This window comes from Eretmochelys imbricata, chromosome 1 (assembly GCF_965152235.1).
Source record: "Eretmochelys imbricata isolate rEreImb1 chromosome 1, rEreImb1.hap1, whole genome shotgun sequence".
In the NCBI taxonomy this organism is placed as follows: domain Eukaryota; kingdom Metazoa; phylum Chordata; order Testudines; family Cheloniidae; genus Eretmochelys; species Eretmochelys imbricata.
In genome coordinates this window covers 274,484,884-274,508,169 of record NC_135572.1, presented here as the reverse complement: position 1 = coordinate 274,508,169, position 23,286 = coordinate 274,484,884, and the positions used below count along the sequence as shown (strand labels likewise).

Genomic DNA, 23,286 nt, shown 5'->3' with positions numbered 1-23,286 from the left:
AACTGCTTGTTGGATAAGCCCAAAAAGCATAAAGTACATCAGTCCAATTGTGCAATATGTTGTTGTTTTCATGGAAATAGATCAGAGTTTGAAAGTATTTTGATTTTTACTTCTTTGTAGTGCCCTGAGATTTCAGAAGGGGTGACCAAACTTTTTGTAAAGAACTTTTATGAGCCACTACCATAGCAGCCAGTTAAAGGAACTGTATGTATTATATAGCTTTGGAGAAAGCTGTGTGCCAAACCTGATAGTTACAATCAACAGCTGAGAAACAAGAACAAATTTGTTGTAGACAAAAAATTATTCCACAGAGGAGTGAGGGGAAATGAGCTAATATCTTAGAGAAATGCTTTGTAATCCTGCAGTGGTGTCATTTCATCACCTAGCTGGCTCTTTCTAAGCCTTTTCAATATATGTAACATTTACTATTACTAATTTTATGCTGATAATTTTTAATGAAAATGATTTATAAAGGAAATTGTCAAATGAAACAGTTTCTGTAAACTGACCACATCAAATGCAGTAAATACATGGCAGTAGTGGTGATTAGTCTTCAAGTCTTTAGTGATGTATGCAAACGTTGAGAGGTCTTCAGGGTCTTGTGCAGCACAGGAAATGTTGCGGATTTCATGTTCAGCAATAATATTCTGTTAAAAAAAGAACTAAAGTATCACTATTTTTCAGTCAACACAGGAATTAAGTGTAGATGCCCCTTACATAATAACTTAATCTGATTTTAGCATTTTAAGGCTATAGTCATCCTCTGTACTAAAATATTTCAAAGGTACTATGTCTTTTAATTACAATGTGATTAAAACACCACATGTTCAGCTTCTTACGCAGACCATTGAATTCTGGACCCTCCAACAGTATCCAAAATATTATCTGTCATCAATAGTGAATCCTACAGGAAACTGCAAAATCCTGGAGTTTTCCTCCAGTTCTGTGTTGCTTTTCAAATGAGAGCACTGTACAGTTTACATGGTATCCTGTGACAGAGAGGCATCTTTCATGGGACACAGCTGAGAGAATAACTATAATAGACTATTTATTTTCTACTTCTATGCCCATTGATGCTGCTGTTTCTGTTCTAACAATCAGTACCACTGCAGCCCACAGGTAAATGGGAAAAGGTAGGACAGTGCAGGTGCATTCTCTGGATCTTTGCATGCACAGTTTGAAGAAATTCAATCTGACTCTTCCACCTCAAACAGAATGAACAATAATCATCAATGTATAAGCATGGAGCTGTTGAAGGGGTTTCAGGAAAAGGATTACTTTGGAAAGCTGTGGCAATATATCTCAATTTACTGCCAGGACACTTATGTAATGGCCAAATTAAACTACAGAATGGTACTGAGGCAAAGACAAGACATGTCTGCCTGATGTACAAAAAGACGACTTTGACTAAAGCTTTGGAGAAAATAATAAATGTTTACCTATGTAAAAATACTGCTGTATATTTACCTTGTTTAGGCCAGAGGACCCAGGAAGCCAAAGAGGAGGCTGAATTATGGTCATAGATTTAAGCCTCGATTTCAGCAAAGGCACATGCTCAAAGTGAGTCAACGAATAAGGATGGTCTTCACCACATGGGTAAGTGCTTTCCTAAATCATAGCCTTATTCAATGTGGCTACTGTATTTCCACAAACATAGAATATTCCTGTCTGCAGTGTGACAGCTCTACTTGATCAAAATACTATAGTGCTGCTACTCACTGTTTTTTGGCACTAAGCATACAGTATTATCATAACATATATGATGTCTAATGTCACAGTCAGTGAGATCTATGGCTAAATGTTGTGTCAGTAACATCTGTGCAAATTAAAAGCATTCTTTGAGGATCTCTCTTTTTTTGGAGGGGAGATTATATGTAACTCGGTCATTTGAATCACTCTCCTCTGTCTTCTTCTAACCTGCCAAGATATACTTGCATACTTGGCAAGTTTTCTGAAAGGCCTATTAATATCTAATTGAGGAAATAATGAGTGAGTAAACTCTGGATAAAAGGGCAGCATTCCAACACTTTTTAATATTCAAATTATGCAAAAATCCAAAATAAGGAAATTGTAACTGAAGACACAAAATAATCCTCTTAATCTTAAACTGTTGTAGCATATTATTTGATTTCTATTTCTGTATAATGTATTACTCATACCAAATGACAATAAACAATTATTATGCCTTAATGGACACCCATTTGTGAAAATCTTCATACTTAATTATATTTATTGTTCATTTGATTTTATGTTGCTTTAGGCAAAACACAATAACATGGTTTTCTTTATATTTCTTTTGTTCTCAGTTTGAGAACTGTTGGCGTACACAAAGATTTTTATCAGAATTAAAATACTAAAAAGCAAGGTTTTAGCTTCCTACAAATAAAACTGTAATACATTACCATATGATCATGATGTGTTACCAATGTTGCATTACAGATGAAAAGGGATTATTGCTCAAAAGATATTAAAACTATGTGAAATATTTACCCCCAAACAAGGAGCCACATAATACTCATCTGGTTTCAAGTGTGCTATATGCTTGAAAACAGGTTCAGTTCACTGAAAGTTTTGCTAACCTTTGTGAAGCTCTCAAGTGACCCTGGACTCAGCACTGAGTAAACCTGCACTGGTTTAGAGCTTTGTGTTTTGAAACTAGTTGAAACTCAGGAGAGTCTTTTGCAGCATTTTAACTTGAAATCTCATGGGTTTTGCCATTTATGTATACTGAGATTTTTGGAAAGAAAGAAAGAAAGTCCATGAATTTCCATGGTCCAAACCAAACAGCTGAGTTTCACTTTATCTAGTTTTTGTACAAAGTCCTCTCCCTCCATAAGGAGTTGCCTGCAATGACCTAGAGTTCCCTTGGGACACTGCCACAGCAGAACCATACCCTTACTGTGTAGGCATTGAAACCATTATAAACCAGTTTGCTGTTCTGAGGTGCACACCTATGGCACTGGTCAAAGATTCTAAGGCGGTATGAAAGGTCCCATCTACAAAATATCATTTAGTTCCTGGGCTACAAAAATTCTCAGCAAGCTCTGAAAAGGCAACGAAGAAAGGAAGCTGAGCATGGCTCTGCTAAGGAATACCTTTAGAGAGCTCTAGTTACTGGAAAGCAACCTTCCCTTCTCCTCCCTGAATTGTCTCAGCTGACCCCCCATTCTTGGGAGATGACCTAGCAGCACAAATCCTACAGAAAGTAGGGAACGAGATGTGATCAACTATAAAGAAAGCTAAACACTGCTCTTTCTAAACTAGCATTGCATCAGGCCTCAACAGTGTGCTGAGTCAAAGTATGACTCAAATGCCAAATAGCCATTGATATAGCTCTGGTGTAATGAGTTGTGAGTCCTTCTGCTATCTAAACCCCTGCCTTGTCATAACAACACAGAGTACAAAGTTTTATTCATTTACATAGTCTTTAGTCTGAAATAGCTAAGCCCGCAAATGTGATTTATGAAAACATTTAGTCCTGTCAAAGAAACAACTCTAACATTTGAATATCCAAGTTAAGGAATTTGGCTCTACCAGGCATGTTAAGAGGAACTGGAAAGAATAAAGGAAAGATATTGGTTTGATTTAAGTGGGAATCAGACACGACTCTGGGAAGAATCTTGTACAACTTATTCTGATGACATAGTGTAAATGAGGAACAACCGTGAGAGCTGGGTTTTCATGTACATGACTAGTAGCTGTTATGGCCACTAAATATTCTATAATTTATTGATAAATAGTAGGAGCCATCAGCTGCAGGCTTATCTGGAGGCAAACCAGGTTAGCGCTAGCATTGAGGAACCACACACTTATTTGTGGGAAATGGATAGAGCACACAGATGGGCAGAGATGGAAGCAATGGCCATAGGAGAGTGGCAGGTTGCTACATGGACTTTTACAGCAGGGAAATGCAGTCCAGATTTCATAAGTGTGAGAAGATATTCTACTGTTTGAGAAACTGGATAGGACTGAGGCACTACTTATCTTTCTAGCCAAAACAGAAAAATTATTGCACTCTACCATGTAAGAGTTCAGTGTAGAAGGCTTACAAACATAAAATTTGCCAACTTCCTCCAAAAGAAAGGAGGGAGAGGTGAAAAATCAGTTTTGACCCTGATGGAAAACAAAGAATTGAAAGTATCAGAGGGGTAGCTGTGTTAGTCTGGATCTGTAAAAGTGGTAAAGAGTCCTGTGGCACGTTATAGACTAACAGACGTATTGGAGCATAAGCTTTCGTTACCCACCTATAAGGTGCCACAGGACTCTTTGCCGCTTTTAAAGAATTGAAAGAAATGCTTGGGCCCTCTTCTCTGCCAGTGATGCCAACCTTGACATGCTATAAATTTATTTCTTGCATAACTAGCTCTGGTCTTTTCGCACACCCCTCTATGCAAGCAATTTTTATATCACAATTGGTTGTTTTTCTGAAAGTGAAGATCTGCTCTAGGAATTATTTGGGGGAAGTTCTCTGGCCTATGTTATGCAGGAGGTCAGACTAAATGATCACAATGGTCCGTTCTGGCTTTAGAATCTATGAAACAGCCTTCTTGAATTGGTCCACAAGACCACTATTTTGTCAACATTCAAATCCTCTCTGAAGACCCACTTCTAATTCAATACCTACATAAAGTGATTGGCAATGGCAAGGTTGAGGGATAACGGGATAGTATATGGGCCAGTTCTTCACTGTAGCCAGGCTGCTTAGCAATGCAAAACAGTCATAAACCCTAGCAACCTGGTCAGATAGGCAGTCACACATACGAAACTAAGCAACAACAAAAATGTTTTGTCATTCACATGAATTGATATAATTAGTGTTTTCTTGACATCTTAGAGTTCAAGAGAAGAAAGAGTCCTTTATAAAATAGTACATTTTATACCCCCCCAGGAAGTTTGCAAATTTTATTTTAGCTGAGCAAGAAATCATCATACTTTCCAGCACTATGTTCTTCTATCTTTCTATCTGTGCTGTGGTTTATAACATTGCAAATCTAATAGGAGAAAAGAACCCTAAACAAACACCAGGTGCCCTGGTACACAGTAGAATGAAGAAATTAGGAGACTCATAGTGATTGTGAAGAGGCTGCTGCAGTTCAGGAAGACAGAGTGCAAATACCTGTAAACCCCCTGTCACGGGGTGACTGGCCCCTGCAAGAAAGGGCGCAGGGTCCAGTGACCTGCACTGATTATCTGCTGTCCAGTTGAGCCTAAGGGAAGGTACCTGGGTCTCAGGAAAGGGGAGACAGATTAAAGTATTTGGCAGATGCCTGCAAGGAGTAAAGAGGCTCCTGAGTCAATGGGGGGAACACAGCAGGAGAAGCCAAACTCCAGACCATCAGGGAGGCAGAACTGAGCCAAGCTGAGTTTTCTTTTTGAAAGACTTCAGGCTGGAACACTAAATTATACCCCCAAAGGGGGCAAGTTCTGTATATCTTGCCTGTGTTGACTTTTTAAGTGAGTCTAAGTTAAGGCGAAACTGAGGCACACCTCCGCAGACCCACACTTGGCCAGAAGGGGGCACTAAAGGGCAGGCACAACCTATAACACTCCCTTAAAATGGTTGGAAGCTGGAAGGTGATTATACCAGTCTCATACCTCTTGACCTTTGCTGCGCTGGGTCTTGAATAAAATCACACAATTTTACTACACTTACAGGAGGGTGGGGAAAGCCCCCATATGGGATATTTTGTGTTTTGAAAAGCAAGGAACACATACTTTTCCACATAATGTACTGTAAAAGGAAAATAGGTTGGGGGATTTTGTCCAGGTGAGGAGGGGCATCCTGCCAAACCCTTCTTGTGATGAGCTTCCCTTTGATGAGGGAAGACTGGGCACAGTTCCCTCCAGAACTGCTCTATTTGTCCACAAGAGTGGGCTTCTGGAGTGCGAGAGAGGTACTTTGTCTGTTCAGGGTAGGAGAGAGAAAAAAAAAAAAAAGAGGGCAGAGGACTTGAAATTGAAGCGCTGATCCCCATCTGGCTTTTACTAGATAAGCTATCTAGCATAATGAGGAATAAAATCTTATGACCAAAAATTACACATACCTTATTTGTTGCATCAATAAATTTGACTCCCTTGTAAGAGACTGATAGAACAATAGTAGGGACTTTCTTCATTTGCTCTGTAGACTTCTGAAATAAAAATGAGACAGCTGTTAGAATAGTTTGTTCTGCACTGGTGAGTGTAGCCTGTTCAATTTTTTTCTTCTTTTTCTCCTGATGGAAAAATATATGTGAATTAAATTAAAACAAAATTTAATTTAAATATTTGTCTCTTTCTCTTTATTATGCTTTGCGCTTGTGAAACAGCTGCTAACACAGCCTACAACACACATATTGATTTGCTAGAGAAAAGGAATGCAATGGATACATCTGCACTTTAGTAAGGTGAAATACAAGTAGGGCCAAAACTCTACCATATAAAACTATTGTAGTATGAATTAGTAGTTGGTTGGTAAATATGGTTCAGAGAGTACTCATTCATTGTGAGCTCTACAAATGGGGAAAAATATGAAGTGGGATCAGTGATCTATCTTTTGGACAGGAAAACAGATTCAACTGCAATCAAATATGGAGATAACACCAAAATCAGAGAGATTAAACAGTGAGAGAGATCCAAACTGCAAAGTAACCTAGACAGATTATTAGAGCAACTAAGTAAGATGAAATCCAATATTTATGGAGTATCATATACATAAGATCATAAGCACAGATCTAAACTATGGAATAGCTGCTGTATCTGGAAATAATGTGCCTGAGAAAAAAGTAGAGTTAACAGTAGACAGCAAAATAATCATGAGCTTGAAGGAGAGGGCCAATGATCAGCTCTTCTAATTGGATCCTGCTCCCTCAGGACTCAAACAGAATTAGACATTTGTGACAACATGTAATTCAAAACCAAATAGCCAACCAGATTCTGCAATTATGTCTGTGCTAATCAAGTTCCATAGTTAACACCTATATATATTTTGTGTGTGTGTGCGCATGTGTGGTTGCATCTCTCTTATTAATGGTGGCAGACTGAACAAGACAATCTATACTGGATAAAGATTCTTGTAACCAGAAGGGCTAAAAACGTTCCTTTTTTTAAAAAAAGGAAAGAGTAAATGGAAATTTCAGAGAATGTAGCAAAATCTGCATTAAGGTACTAATTCCATCCGCTTTTCTCTTGAGCATGGAAAACAGAGTACTGATGCCTATGGAGTGTGTGTGTGAAAAAGATGTCAAATATGAGCTTCTTCATAAAATTCAGTGACAGTTCACAGAATGCGTGACAGTGAATTTATGAAAGCTTCTGTATATCCAGCTATCAGAATAGCAAGCAATATACCCAGTTCCAGACAAAATATTCATAAACATGACAACACAGATTTAATCATCTAGCAACCCAGCTTCTAACTTCCATCCTTTTCTTTCTACCCTACAGCAAAATCTTTTGTTCAGGGACTCTGTCTCTTATCTTAATTAATTTAACTGCCTCCTATCTGGCCTTCCTAACAACACTATCCACTCTCTCCTAATCCATATAAAGCACACCCACTAAATTCATCTTCTCTGTCCATTGGTCCAATCACACCACCATCTCTTTTAGTCTCTCCACAGGACTCCCTTCAAGTTCAACCTTTATGTCCTTGCCTTCGAAAACTTGCATAGTTCTGCCCTCCCTATTTTTCCATCCTGGCTGTTTCAATGTCACTCCCTTCCCCTCCATCCCCTTTACTCTGCCAGTGATGCCAGCTTTTACATGTCATTACTCCACTTCATTAGTCCTTTGGCCTTCTTCCGCACCACCCCCTAGGGATGGAACACCCCCACTCAGATCTGGTCTGCAAGGCCACTATCTGCATTTAAATCCTCCCTGAGAAGCCAATTCTATGTAACACCTGCATAAACTAGCTGATCTCCATGTCAAGGTTGAGAGATAACAGGGGATAGATTATTTCTAAAGAAAAGCAACAATAACAAAAAGAATGACTGTTATTTACTCTACAGTAACTGTGGTTCTTTGAGATGATGTTGTCAGTGTGGAGTCTACTATAGATGCCCATATACCTCATGTGCGCAAGATTGGATTCTTTTGAATACCAGCATTTGTCAGGGCTATGCATGGGCCCTGTGCATCCTCATGTTCCAACAGGAAGGCACAAAGGGTGGAGTGGCCATGACTCTCCCTCAGTTCTCTTGCAATTTGAAGCCTGTGTTCACTGAGGATTCTGAAAGTGGGGATGAAGGGCAGATTATAGGATCCAGACTGATATCATCATCTCAAAGAACCACAGTTAGTGTAGGGTAAATAACCATTCTTTCTTCTTTGAGGATGGCAGCATAAATCCCATGATAGGTGACTGGCAAGCAGTACTCCCTCTGGATGGAGGGAAGAGTAGTATCAGCTGCATTAGTCAGAGATTGTAGTACCGCTCTCCTGAACGGGGCCTTTGCCTTGGCTGTCTAGTCCAGGGCACAGCATTTGATGAATGTCAGTGGGTTACTCTACATTGTCGCCGTGCAGATTTTAAAAATCGGGGGTTTCAGGAAGAAGTCACACAGATTGATTGGTTGATTCAGATGGAATTCTGACACCACCTTGGGGATGAGCCTGGGTTTCAGCACCACCTTATCCTATGAAATGTTCTGATAAGAGGGTGAGCCATAAGGACTGTCTTCAGAGTGAGATGAAGTAAGGAGCATCCTGAAAGTCTTGAGAGTAAGTAGGAGCAGGTTCTTTTTACTAGTGAGTAAGTATGTAACAGGGCCTTGATGAATTCTGATAACTCTGGGTGAAAGATGGAACATGACTGCACAGGTGGATGGCAAACTGATATTGCTATTAGATGAACCTCAGTGGAGCTGAATGAAAGGCCAGACTGTTTCAGATGCTGCAAACAGTCTACGCGCTTTGGTATTGAAGCGTGCAGAGGGTCCAAGCCATGCTGGCTCTGCATATCAAGAACCTCTTCCATTTTGACAAATAAGTCCCTCTGGTGGATGTTTTCCTTGTCTATATCAGGATTTCTGGGACTTGCCTATAGCACTCCCTTTCCGTGGTACTTAACCAGCCAACATCCAGGCTATCTGGTAAAGGGACTTTGAGTCTGGTTGGACTATCTGACTGTGGTGCTGTGACATCAGAACCGGGCAGTTTTGGAGCTGAATCAAAGGGTGCATTGGCATCTTTAAGTCAGTCAGCCATTGGCCAGTAGGGAGAATGATGAGATTTACTGTGGGTTTGTTTCTTTTGATATTGGAAATCACCTGGGGATCAGGAAAGTTGGTGGAAAGGCAAATGGAGGCCTGGATTCCATTGCAGAAGAAAGGCATCTGGCAATGACCCCAGGTTCATGCCCCCTCTGGAACAAAAATTCTGGCGCTTGGTATTGTCTTTGATAGGTTTATCGTGGGACCCCCTTCCCCAATGGAATATTGGCTTTGATGGACCTCTGCAGGGACCACTCATGATTGGTCACAATTGTTTGCTCAGGAAGTCTGCCAGGTCATTGCTGACTCCTAAGAGGTGAAGAGCCAACAGGGTTCTCCCATGTTGGTGGCACCATGTCAAGTTTGATAGCTTCCAGGAAGAGGGGTGATGAGTGGGCACTGGCTTGCTTGTTTATGTAGGGCATCATGGAGATGTTGCCCATCAGGAGCTGCACTATGGAATTTTGGAGGACAGGTAGGAACATTATACTGGTTAGCCTGACAGCTCTGAGTTCCAGGATGTTTATGTGAAGTCCTATGTCTCCTGAGGACCAGGTCCCATTCATTTGTGGGTGGTCCAGGTGACATCACCCTGCCCCAGACGTTTCTGTGATCACACTCTTTGTTGGGAAGGCGGATGAGAACAGTACCACCTCCCACAGATTTTTGGGTTCCATCCTCCCTATCAACTCTGTGAGGACATGAGGTAGCACTGAGATCTTCCTATCACTGCAGTGTCTCAATGGAGAGTAAATGGACCTGAGTCAGAATTGTAGGCACTGAAGGTGAAGTCTGGCAAACAGTATCAAACATATACACTCTGACATATGACCTAACACTTCAAGGCAAGTTTGTGATTGCAGTGACGGAAACCTGTCTTTGGCAGGTACTCTCTCAGCAATCTGTATTCAATCATAGTGCCTATCAGCTCTATCTGTAATGAGGTAAGAGATGATTTTTCATATTTCAGTCGGAGACCTAGCTGCGTGAACAGAGAGGTAGCATATTCTAGGCTCACTGCCACTTCCTGCTGGAACTTGCTTTACAGTCATCCATGTAAGCTCTATCTCCTCAGGAATTCTGCTACCATCACTAGGCATTTTGTGAAGACTGTCAGTGCCACAGAGGGTCCACATGGCAGCATCTTGTACTGGTAGTGATTTGATCTCACTGTGAATCTCAGATACTTCCTGTGGGCCGGGTAGATAGTTTTATAGAGGTATGTGTCATGTAACTCAAGAGCCACAAGAGTTCTGAGTCTGCAGAGATGGTATGAAGAGGCAAGCGTTATCATTCTGAATCTGATGCAGTGCATGTATTTGCTTATTCTCCTTGGAGGATAGCACAAAGTCCCTCCCCCACTTTAGCATAAGGAAATACCAGAAGTAAAAGCCTTCTCCTCTGTACTGCTTAGGTCCCTCTTCTATGGTTCCTAGAAGGAGCAACAAGGTCACTTCTTTTTGTAACAGTGAGATGGGTCTCTGAAGAGGGACGGGGATAAGGTGTAGAAACGAACACAGTAGACATCGTTGCCCATTGTTAACACCCATTTGTCTGATGTAGTAGTGGATCAAACATGGTGGAAAGAGGTTAGGTGGTTTGCGAAAGTAGTTGGAGGCTTTGGATCAGCTCCGATGTGGCTCTCAACACTGCAGTCAAATCTGCTGCCTTTGTTTTGTCCTAAGATGTGCCCTCTGAGAACCTGGATTTCTCTTGGACTGTGGATACTACCAAGGACCCTGGATTTGCATGAATATCAAAATGTTCAAAGCCTTTTAAGATCATCTGGTATTTCTTTTTTCCACCTGTTTTAGACATGGGACAAAGAGTAGCTGGGGTTTGCCAGAGTTCCTTACCCAGCTGAAGTATTCTTGTTGATGGGGAGAACAATCCTAGCTGCATTTGTGAAGCTTAGACCAAAAAGCTTGTCGGCACTGGTATAGATGTTGATGTTTGTAGTGGGAATCCTCCACTCTGTGCTGTTCCCAACTCTGTGGAGGATTTGGAGGCTTAATCCATGGAGTGATGTTTTTACATCTTCCTTGTAGGATGGTCCTGTGTGGTGGTTGAAACTATATTTATGCACTATGTGGCTTCTTCTCTTCGCATCACCCTTCTGCGTCAGGGCACATGTGCCAGCTCTGGTGTTGAGGTTCTCCGTGCTGGCTTTGATAGTGTCCTCTTTGTTGCCATCCCTTTTCTGACTGACTCTGGGATATGGTTTCTGCTTGGGGAAGCGTTGATTGATGTTTGCTCTTTTGACTCCACTTCAGTTTTCATTTCTTCTGAGTCTGAAGTGACTCACATAGATTGCTTAAGCAAATGTCACAAGTCAACCATCCCTGGACTTGTGGGTTCTGGAAGAAAACTATCTGCATGCTGAGCTGTCCCCCGGCAATGGCAGCACTGGCTGTGCCCATCGATGAGGGGAGTCTGTCACAGGATGGGCAGGATTTGAACCTTGACAGCTTGGTGACCACCCTGTGGCTGGCAGTAGATGCAAAGCATCTCACCCTGCTGTAAAGGGTGTATGTGTCTCTTCTTTCTTGTACTTACACACAGTTGCCTACACACTTAGCGCACCCAATTCAAGGACAACAAGGAAAGACAAAGGATGAAGATAATTTTATTCACCAATTTAGTTTCAGAAATAGTGGGTTGGACACTCACTGGGTTTCATCTCGCTCCCATTAGTGGTAAGCAGGAACTCAGGGATGGTGATTACTGCTTCACCCTTTATGCCCTCACATAGAAGCATGAGGAGTGACAGGGCACAAATGTGGCCCTAATGGACGTTGTTTTTCAAAAGAATCCAATCTTATGCACATGAGACACTGAAGCACCTACACTGGGCTCCACACTGAAACACACTCAAAGAACATTGTGTTATCAATCCTCAAACTACCATGAGATGGTCATTCACCACTATGACCACTTGTATGTTCTCTGCTGTTCATCTGTTCATCTTTTTCCAGGACGGATTGTGCCTCCTTTATATTTGTACAGGACATAGCACAGTGTGGGCACAAATGGAATCAAATTATGCATAACAATAACACAATAACTGATTATTACTGTTAAATCATAAAATCATAGAATCATAGACTATCAGGGTTGGAAGGGACCTCAGGAGGTCATCTAGTCCCAACCCCCTGCTCAAAGCAGGACGAATCCCCAATTATCATCCCAGCCAGGGCTTTGTCAAGCCTGACCTTAAAAACTTCTAAGGAAGAAGATTCCACCACCTCCCTAAGTAACGCATTCCAGTGTTTCACCACCCTCCTAGTGAAAAAGTTTTTCCTAATATCCAACCTAAATCTCCCCCACTGCAACTTGAGACCATTACTCCTTGTTCTGTCATCTGCTACCACTGCGAACAGTCTAGAGCCATCCTCTTTGGAACCCCCTTTCAGGTAGTTGAAAGCAGCTATCAAATCCCCCCTTATTCTTCTCTTCCGTAGACTAAACATCCCCAGTTCCCTCAGCCTCTCCTCATAAGTCATGTGTCCCAGTCCCCTAATCATTTTTGTTGCCCTCCGCTGGACTCTTTCCAATTTTTCCACATCCTTCTTGTAGCGTGGGGCCCAAAACTGGACACAGTACTCCAGATGAGGCCTCACCAGTGTCGAATAGAGGGGAACGATCACGTCCCTCGATCTGCTGGCAATGCCCCTACATATACATCCCAAAATGCCATTGGCCTTCTTGGCAACAAGGGCACACTGTTGACTCATATCCAGCTTCTCGTCCACTGTAACCCCTAGGTCCTTTTCTGCAGAGCTGCTGCCGAGCCATTCGGTCCCTAGTCTGTAGCGGTGCATTGGATTCTTCTGTCCTAAGTGCAGGACTCTGCACTTGTCCTTGTTGAACCTCATCAGATTTCTTTTGGCCCAATCCTCTGATTTGTCTAGGTCCCTCTGTATCCTATCCCTACCCTCCAGCGTACCTACCTCTCCTCCCAGTTTAGTGTCATCTGCAAACTTGCTGAGGGTGCAATCCACACCATCCTCCAGATCATTTATGAAGAAATTGAACAAAACTGGCCCCAGGACCGACCCTTGGGGCACTCCACTTGACACCGGCTGCCAACTAGACATGGAGCCATTGATCACTACCCGTTGAGCCTGACAATCTAGCCAGCTTTCTATCCACCTTATAGTTCATTCATCTAGCCCATACTTCTTTAACTTGCTGGCAAGAATACTGTGGGAGACAGTGTCAAAAGCTTTGCTAAAGTCAAGGAACAACACATCCACCGCTTTCCCTTCATCCACAGAACCAGTTATCTCGTCACAGAAGGCAATTAGATTAGTCAGGCATGACTTGCCCTTGGTGAATCCATGCTGACTGTTCCTGATCACTTTCCTCTCCTCCAAGTGCTTCAGAATTGATTCCTTGAGGACCTGCTCCATGATTTTTCCAGGGACTGAAGTGAGGCTGACTGGCCTGTAGTTCCCAGGATCCTCCTTCTTCCCTTTTTTAAAGATGGGCACTACATTAGCCTTTTTCCAGTCGTCTGGGACTTCCCCTAATCGCCATGATTTTTCAAAGATAATGGCCAATGGCTCTGCAATCACATCCGCCAACTCCTTTAGCACTCTTGGATGCAACGCATCCAGTCCCATGGACTTATGCACGTCCAGCTTTTCTAAATAGTCCCGAACCACTTCTTTCTCCACAGAGGGCTAGTCACCTCCTCCCCATGCTGTGCTGCCCAGTGCAGTAGTCTGGGAGCTGACCTTGTTCATGAAGACAGAGGCAAAAAAAGCATTGAGTACATTAGCTTTTTCCACATCCTCTGTCACTAGGTTGTCTCCCTCATTAAGTAAGGGGCCCACACTTTCCTTGACTTTCTTCTTGTTGCTAACATACCTGAAGAAACCCTTCTTGTTACTCTTAACATCTCTTGCTAGCTGCAATTCCAGGTGTGATTTGGCCTTCCTGATTTCACTCCTGCATGCCCGAGCAATATTTTTATACTCATCCCTGGTCATTTGTCCAATCTTCCACTTCTTGTAAGCTTCTTTTTTGTATTTAAGATCAGCAAGGATTTCACTGTTAAGCCAAGCTGGTCGCTTGCCATATTTACTATTCTTTCTACACATCGGGATGGTTTGTCCCTGTAACCTCAATAAGGATTCTTTAAAATACAGTCAGCTCTCCTGGACTCCTTTCCCCCTCATGTTATTCTCCCAGGGGATCTTGCCCATCAGTTCCCTGAGGGAGTCAAAGTCTGCTTTTCTGAAGTCCAGGGTCCGTATTCTGCTGCTTTCCTTTCTTCCTTGTGTCCTTCTCAGTGGGCTCTCCCCAGGCAAAATCCCATTTAGTATTTATCAGTTAATATAATCATAGTTTCAATAATCTTTGAAAAGATCTGGAGACATCTGCTCAGATACCACAATAACCTACAATATTTTTCACACTTGTGTGGTATTTGAGAATCCCGTATCTTCTTAATGTTACATATTTGCCTCTTAGTATTCACTATTCTAAGAAATTGTTAAGGGGCTTATTCCTTCACCCACTTACTTCCCTGGTCCTTCTCGCATGAACAGAGAGCAACAATATCCGAAGTCCAAAGGTGCAAACAATTAGATGTTTATTGGGGTGAACTTCCAGCAAGCATGATTCCAGTTTCCTTCCTTAGTGTCCCCCTTCCCAGCTCTGACATCACAGAGCCTTACCCGTTGCACTGTTCCCATTCCTGCCCTTAGCAAACCATGATTCCAATTTCCCCACCCCCATTCCCCGTTCCCATTTTCCCCTTTAGCAAACCATGATTCCAATTTCCCCACCCCCATTCCCCGTTCCCATTTTCCCCTTTAGCAAACCATGATTCCAATTTCCCCACCCCCATTCCCCGTTCCCATTTTCCCCTTTAGCAAAACATGATTCCAATTTCCCCACTCCCATTCCCTGTTCCCATTTCCCCCACCCACACACTTCCTGATTGACTGCAGACTATATAGTAAAACTTGAGTTCTGCTTAGCTATACCTTAACCAATCATTTGACTGAAATTTAACCAACCAATCCTAACATATTGTAATGTGATTATTTAACCAATTATATCCCACCACCTTAATTAGTTTACACCCAGCAAAATTAATTATACAGCAGACAGAAACAATCACAGAACCAGACAGAGATTATACAGACAAACAATAGGGAAATGGGAACTATAATGACAAAACAATACAGAAGTGAGGATTTCACATCCCAGCTATTGATAAGTGAGTTCTTGCCAGACAGGATGCTATCAAACTAAGTTTCCTTTTACATCTTCTAGGCACTTCCCTTTCTCTGGAGGCGATAGGATGCATTTAGGATGGAAGAATCCAATGCACCGCTACAGACTAGGGACCGAATGGCTAGGCAGCAGTTCTGCGGAAAAGGACCTAGGGGTGACAGTGGACGAGAAGCTGGATATGAGTCAGCAGTGTGCCCTTGTTGCCAAGAAGGCCAATGGCATTTTGGGATGTATAAGTAGGGGCATAGCGAGCAGATCGAGGGACGTGATCGTTCCCCTCTATTCGACATTGGTGAGGCCTCATCTGGAGTACTGTGTCCAGTTTTGGGCCCCACACTACAAGAAGGATGTGGATAAATTGGAGAGAGTCCAGCGAAGGGCAACAAAGATGATTAGGGGTCTAGAACACATGACTTATGAGGAGAGGCTGAGGGAGCTGGGATTGTTTAGCCTGCAGAAGAGAAGAATGAGGGGGGATTTGATAGCTGCTTTCAACTACCTGAAAGGGGGTTCCAAAGAGGATGGCTCTAGACTGTTCTCAATGGTAGCTGATGACAGAACGAGGAGTAATGGTCTCAAGTTGCAGTGAGGGAGGTTTAGATTGGATATTAGGAAAAACTTTTTCACTAAGAGGGTGGTGAAACACTGGAATGCGTTACCTAGGGAGGTGGTAGAATCTCCTTCCTTAGAGGTTTTTAAGGTCAGGCTTGACAAAGCCCTGGCTGGGATGATTTAACTGGGAATTGGTCCTGCTTCGAGCAGGGGGTTGGACTAGATGACCTTCAGGGGTCCCTTCCAACCCTGATATTCTATGATTCTATGATAGGAATACAGTCCTGTCCTGATAATGCCTAACAGCCCAATAGCACCTTCTTTCAATGTGACTAGTTTGGAACGTGAGGAAGTGACCAGTCGCTTCCCAGCTTGTGGCTGCCTCTGCTGCTTAGCCAAAGGCCTTAGCCTCAGAACAGGGCCTCAGACTGTCACAGTAAGAGAAAGCTCTTACACTGGCAGACAGTGATTTTGATTCTTTCTTTTATACCTCTATAACTACCTAAGTGATAAGAATACACCTAAATTCTTAGAGTATAGCCCTTTACAGACAGGCCTGAATATCTATATCCTAACAGAAATCACTATAGAATTTGTATAGGAAATCACTATAGAATCCCCTTGATTATCACATTACCAGCATTTGTCAATTAACTTGCACAGTTTAAGGTGTGTTGGTGTCCAATGTACTCTGTGAATAATTTTAAACATTATTTTCATTTGTGACTGTCCTGATGCATTTGAAATCTTTCCCCAATAGCTACTTTAGATCTGAACTCTCAGTTCTTCTTCCACATGACCTTTAAAGACTGAAGTGAATTAATTGGATAACTAAACTCCATTAAGGTAGAATATATTTTTGAGAGGACATGTAAGGAAAGTCACACAACAAATAGCCTATAAAGGGCTCAGTGAACCATGAATATATACTTAATAATGCAGTGTTCCAGCTGTTAATATATTATAAATCCTCTAGATTTAATTTCTGCTATGTTATGTCTATGTTCTGTCCTACGCTTCCTTTGTGCAATAAAATGTGGGACTGAAGCCTGAAAATCATCTTCTCTGAATCAGAAAATAGATTTCCACATGACTATAAATCCTGTCCTCAACCAATAAATCATTTCCTCCTATATTTTGATTTAGACATTGACCCAGATAAACACCTGCTGTGGTAGCACGGACAGTTGTTTATTTAGAAAATGAACCCAATTCAAGTCCATTTCATTTGAGACCCACCCTGCCATTATATCCCTGAAAATCGTCTTATTAATGATTGCTTGAGAGGAAGATGGGGTTTGTTGTATCTAATTATATTAGTAATTAAATAAAGAAGAAGAAATGTATGCATAAACAAATCATATATATTTGGTGGCATCTATCTCCCTTCACCTCATTGTAAGCTCTTCAAGAGAGGGACCATGTATTTGGATTTGTTTGTACAACACCTAGCAGAAGAGAGTCTCAATTCAATCTGGGACCTCTGAGTGCTACTGTAATAAAAATATAAGTAGGGCTGTCAAGCGATTAAAAAAATTAATCATGATTAATCGTGTTGTTAAACAATAATAGAATACCATTTATTTAAATATTTTTGGATGTTTTCTACATTTTCAAATATATTGATTTCAATTACAACACAGAATACAAAGTATACAGTGTTCACTTTATATTTATTTTTGATTACAAGCACTTGCACTGTAAAAAACAAAAAATAGTATTTTTCATTTAACCTAATACAAGTACTATAGTGCATCATGAAAGTTGAACTTACAAATGTAGAATTATGTACAAAAAAACCTACATTCAAAAATAAAACAATGTAAAACTTTAGCGCCTACAAGTCCAATCAGTTCTACTTATAGTTTAGCCAATCACTCAGACAAACAAGTTTCTTTACATTTGTAGGAGATAATGCTGCCTGCTTGTTTACAATGTCACCTGAAAGTGAGAACAGGTGTTTGCATGGCACTGTTGTAGCTGGTGTCGCAAGATATTTACATGCCAGATGCACTAAAAATTCATATGTCCCTTGATGCTTCAATCACCATTTCAGAGGATATGTGTCCATATTGATGACGGGTTGTGCTTGATAACCATCCAAAGCAGTGCGGACCGACGCATGTTCATCTTCATCATCTGAGTCGGATGCCACCAGCAGAAGGTTGATTTTCTTTTTTGGTGGTTTGGGTTCTGTAGTTTCCGCATCAGAGTGTTGCTCTTTTAAGACTTCTGAAAGCATGCTCCACACCTCATCCCTCTCAGATTTTGGAAGGCACTTGACATTCTGAAATCTTGGTCTGAGTGCTGTAGCTATCTTTAGAAACTTCACATTGGTATATTCTTTGCATTTTATCAAATTTGCACTGAAAGTGTTCTTAAAATGAATAACGTGCTGAATCATCATCCGAGATTGCTATAACATGAAATATATGGCAGAATGTGGGTAAGACAGAGCAGGAGACATACAATTCTCCCCCAAGGAGTTCAGTCACAAATCTAATTAAGGTGGTTTTTTTTTAAATGAGCATCATCAGCATGGAAGCATGTCCTCTGGAATGATGGACGAAGCATGAAGAGGCATATGAATCTTTAGTGCATCTGGCATGTAAATATCTTGCGACACCAGCTACAACAGTGCCATGCGAACGCCTGTTCTCACTTTCAGGTGACACTGTAATTAAGAATTGGTAGCATTATGTCCCGTATATGTAAACAAACTTGTTTCTCTTAGCTATTGGCTGAACAAGAAGTAGGACTGAGTGCACTTGTAGGCTCTAAAGTTTTACATTGTTTTGTTTTTGAATGCAGTTATGTAACAAAAAACCCCTATGTTTGCAAGTTGCACTTCCATGATAAAAAGTTTGCACTACAGTACTTCCATGAGGTGAATTGAAAAATACTACTTCTTTTGTTTATCATTTTTACAGTGCAAATATTTGTAATAAATAATATCAAGTTAGCACTGTACACTTTGTATTCTGTGTTGTAATTGAAATAGAAATATTTGAGACTGGAGAAATCCCAAAAAATTTAATAATGCCAATTATTCTACTGTTTAACAGTGCAATTAATCGCGATTACTTTTTAAAATCACAGTTAATTTTTTTAAGTTAATCACGTGAGTTAACTGCGATTAATCGACAGCCCTAATAAAAAGACTAAGAATTTTATTATATTTTATGATTTGTTAACAACTTAATAGAATATACTGGCTAATATAAAATCATGTTAATTTCCAGATTTTTCCTCTATAACTAATCAAATTGAATGTTGCATATACTATTTAAAGAGATTACTCAATTACACCAAGCCATTAGCAACATAATAAATACATAAATCGGGAGTACAAGTTTATGAGTTTGTAAATCTTAAAGTTTAATCCAGGCTTTCCATTTTCACAAATGAATCTGCTAATTATGGCCTGTATTTGCTTTCAAAAGCTATCTGAAGATTATAGGTGGAGATTACCAAATATGTAATTAAACTGTAGCGTCAATATCATTTTCTGAAAAAGTCTGAACATGACTCCATATTGTTAGTGGCAATTTGTTCCACCTCCCCCAAAGTTCAGTGTTTCAGTACAGGACTCACTCGCCCTTATTTTACCCACAAGTGCCTTACTTACAATTATTCTGGGGATTACATATCCTTACTGACTTTCTGTATGGTCCACTTAGACAATGTTGTTTGTGTAAGAGAGAATATAGTAAGAAACATTCACTTTTTGTCCAATTAGTGTTGTAGCCAGGCAATTTTGAAAGTACTTCATACATTCTATCAAATTTGCAAGCTTCTCTGGTTCCATGAGTTTTTACAAAATCACTTATATTCTTATTGGATATAATACTAATGTAATCTCTTTGGATAAGATATTTGTTTTAATGGCCATGGCAAAAAGGTCCAAAGACATAATAAACAAAAGATGATACTGGAAGCATCCTTGCCTTACATCTATTGATACCTGAAATGGTGAGAAACTATGCCCCAATCTTGCAGTCAGACTCTCATAGGCAGATTCCTTGAGCCCATGTGGATCCAATTCTACGATCAGGATCAACATTAGTACATAGAATAGAAACTGTTGGATTTATCTAAAATAAATGCATACTATTAACCAAAAAATATGCTTTTTGAGATTAGCAAACAAATTCCTCTCCACCCTGTCTAATGCCTTCTCCATATCCAGCATCATGATGACAGTGTAGCATGAATCTTTCATATGTCACATTAGCTAGAAGAGACCTCATTAGTTAGTATTCAGAATTCATTCTTTTATAAACAACTTCAGAAATTATGCCCTAATTTTGGTGCCAGCTCCTCCATTAAGCCCATAAGCACTCTTGCAATACTTTAAACACAACGTTAATGAATTATATTAGATAGTACTTTGTACATTGCTGTAGGTCTCTACCTTGTTTTGGTTGAATAACATTACTACTTTATTCAGATATATCAAGAAAAGTCTATTATTGTTAGCTTCCTTAAATATTCCCAACAAGACTGGGGTCGGCTGACCATTGTAGATCTTGCAAAATTCTGAATAGCATCACCAAGAATCCTCCCAGGACGCAACAAGTGTACAGCTGCCAACATTCCCTCCTACGTTACAAGCTTTTCTAGAGACTCTGGCTCATCTTCAGCAATAAAAGCCATATCAAACCCCTCTAAAAATGTGAGTAAGTTACAGTCACCATTTATTTCTGATTCATAAAGTTTTTTTAAAAATAAAGAATACAGAAACTCTCTAGTTAATACCTGACAAACTACGTACAAATCTGCCATCTGATGTGATAATGATGGGTATTATTCATGGTGCTTGATGAGCACTGACTTGTGCCACTAACAATTTTCCCGCTCATTCTTCATATTCATTGTTTTTGTTTGAGCCCGAACAAAACACATTCAGCCTCCGATTGAGATCATATTTTGCACAAGCCAGTTTAATCACACGGAGCTAAATACCTTTTATAGGCATCTGACAAATGCTGCCCTTTTGCCTCAAGTTGTCAAGTATGATTTTTTTAATCAATTTTGTTTATCTTAGCCCTCTAAGATACAAACACAGCTCTAATATGTGAGTTTCATGCTCTAGTAGATGAAATTACAGAACCCACATTTTAGGCAATGACATCGCTTAAATCCCATGTGGGGGTGGGAGAAGAGGGGAGAGTGGCAGGGGTACTTAGGAAGTACTTTGTTAAGACTTTTTTAGCATGTGGGATTCTCCTCCCCTCCCTCCGCATGCCCTGCCAGCTCCAATGGCTGGCACATGTAGGGGAGAGGAAATGATCTCCTTATCTCACTTTTGTTTGGGGGGGAAGGAATGACTGAGTCCAAGAGGCCACAATCTCCATCCAAATTCTCCTCTTTACATGGAGAGGAGGAAAAGATTTGGGCCTTGACAGGCTGCCCCTGTCTATTCCATTTCTCCATTTCATATAAGGTACATCAGCTGAGAAAGGCCACCTTCTGCTTATCCTTATCACTGAAGATGGAAGGACTGAGCTGTGTGACACTACTAGTATTTAAATCCCAATTCAGCAAAGCATTTAAGCACACACTTTGTTGAATCGGGACCCTAGAACCTTGATTCTTCATATCCCCATATGCAGAAAAGTCTTTCTTTCTATTGTCTAGAGAGGCCCTGGGATCCAAAGAATATATCCTCTCATATATCCTCTCAAATGCCCCTGTAGATCGGATTGTTTAGAATCTGAATGATTTGGTTGTGCAACTTTGGGGTTTTTTAGATTACTGGCAGTGAAGTAGCCCCCTTACTTTTGTGCTCACAGAATTGGTAGTAAGTATAACATAGTGCTCTCTTGGTGTAGTCAATATTCAAGGAATTCAGATATGTGGACACCAGTGTGAGCCTAGTGTAGAAACAGGACTCTGCCCAGCTCCAGATAGGAGACTTCTTTTTCAAAGGCAAAGGCATTCTATTCTGTCTTCCTGTTCTTACAGAGATTTGAAGCAAAGGCAATAAATCTAAAAGAACAGCTTTTACTATCTCCCAGTTCATTCTGAGCTGGATGAAAGTCCTTAAATTCTTGGATGTATCTCTCAATATAATTAATAAAAGCATCTTGGGCCAGGACAGAAAAATTTAATCTTGAAATACCAAAGGTCATCTTATAGCAGGTGTGGAAAGAAGATAAGGAGAGTGTGCTGTGGTCTGCAGAAGGAGGGAGAGATGTTGTAAGAGAAGTCATCTGAAATTGAACAGGCAGACATAAAAAATAAATCCAATCCAATCAAATTATGTGGATGGGAGAAAAAAGTAATCCTTCTCATGGGTGCAGTTCTTGCCAAATGTCCATAATTCTGGATGAATGCAAGAGCAGCGATAAGCTCGCAGATGCAAGCAAGCAATCAAAAATTTCAGTGGGAGCGCTATGCTGAAATCACTTCCAGAAGCCCCTGAAGAGTTTTTTCCCCAACAAATTCATCACCTGACTTACTAGGATGTAAAACCTGAAAAGCACAATGGGTGACCAAAAAAGGGATCCCTAATAAAACAGTGGTTCTGATCTCTTCTATACTGCAACCCCATGTTACAACATAAACAAGAGAGAGTGGTTGCCAGTCCCTTGGACCTGGTGCTTGTGACCCCCAGGTTCAGAACTAGAAACACAAACAACTAGAAAATGTACTGTAGGGAATAATCCAGCATGGGCAGGGGATAAATCAGATCACATACTAAGTAGGTTATGTCCATCCCTAATTTTCCTGATTCCATGAAGGGTTAAGGAAGACTAAGACACTTTTCCTCCTGATGGGTCTTTTTCAGACTTCACAAAAAGAAAAGGAGGACTTGTGGCACCTTAGAGACTAACCAATTTATTTGCGCATGAGCTTTCGTGAGCTACAGCTCACTTCATCGGATGCATACCGTGGAAACTGCAGAAGACATTATATATACACAGAGACCATGAAACAATACCTCCTCCCATCCCACTGTCCTGCTGGTAATAGCTTATCTAAAGTGATCATCAAGTTGGGCGTCTACTGATGGGAAGATAACATTCATCAAGGGAATATCAAAATTCCTTGTAACAGAATAAGGCCAAAGGTAAGCAACACAAGCCACACTAAGGAAAATTCCAGGCACCTAATTTTCACAGATCCTTTTCCAAAAGCAAGACCTGCCAGACTCCATAAAGAATAACTAACACTTAGTTCATTTATAGCATAAACTTAAGTATGTTACAGGCTTAGCGAATGTAAAAGGAAAAATAAGAGTTAAAGGCAACGGGCCAAATTTTGTTCTCTGTTACATCAATGTAAT

The 23,286-nt window shown here is 40.7% G+C and overlaps 1 protein-coding gene across 16 annotated transcripts in view; it reads right to left on the bottom strand.

The window, feature by feature from the left end:
* The window catches only part of ANKS1B (ankyrin repeat and sterile alpha motif domain containing 1B), a 754,695-nt gene that overhangs the window by 24,682 nt on the left and 706,727 nt on the right, over positions 1-23,286 (bottom strand). For all 16 annotated transcript variants that reach the window (XM_077807668.1, XM_077807665.1, XM_077807666.1 and 13 more), the window contains 3 exons: positions 13,319-13,326; positions 6,045-6,131; positions 510-647 (listed from right to left, as the gene is read on the bottom strand). In XM_077807668.1, the coding sequence (XP_077663794.1) occupies positions 510-647; positions 6,045-6,131; positions 13,319-13,326 (233 nt within the window). The remainder of the gene's footprint in view (positions 1-509; positions 648-6,044; positions 6,132-13,318; positions 13,327-23,286) is intronic.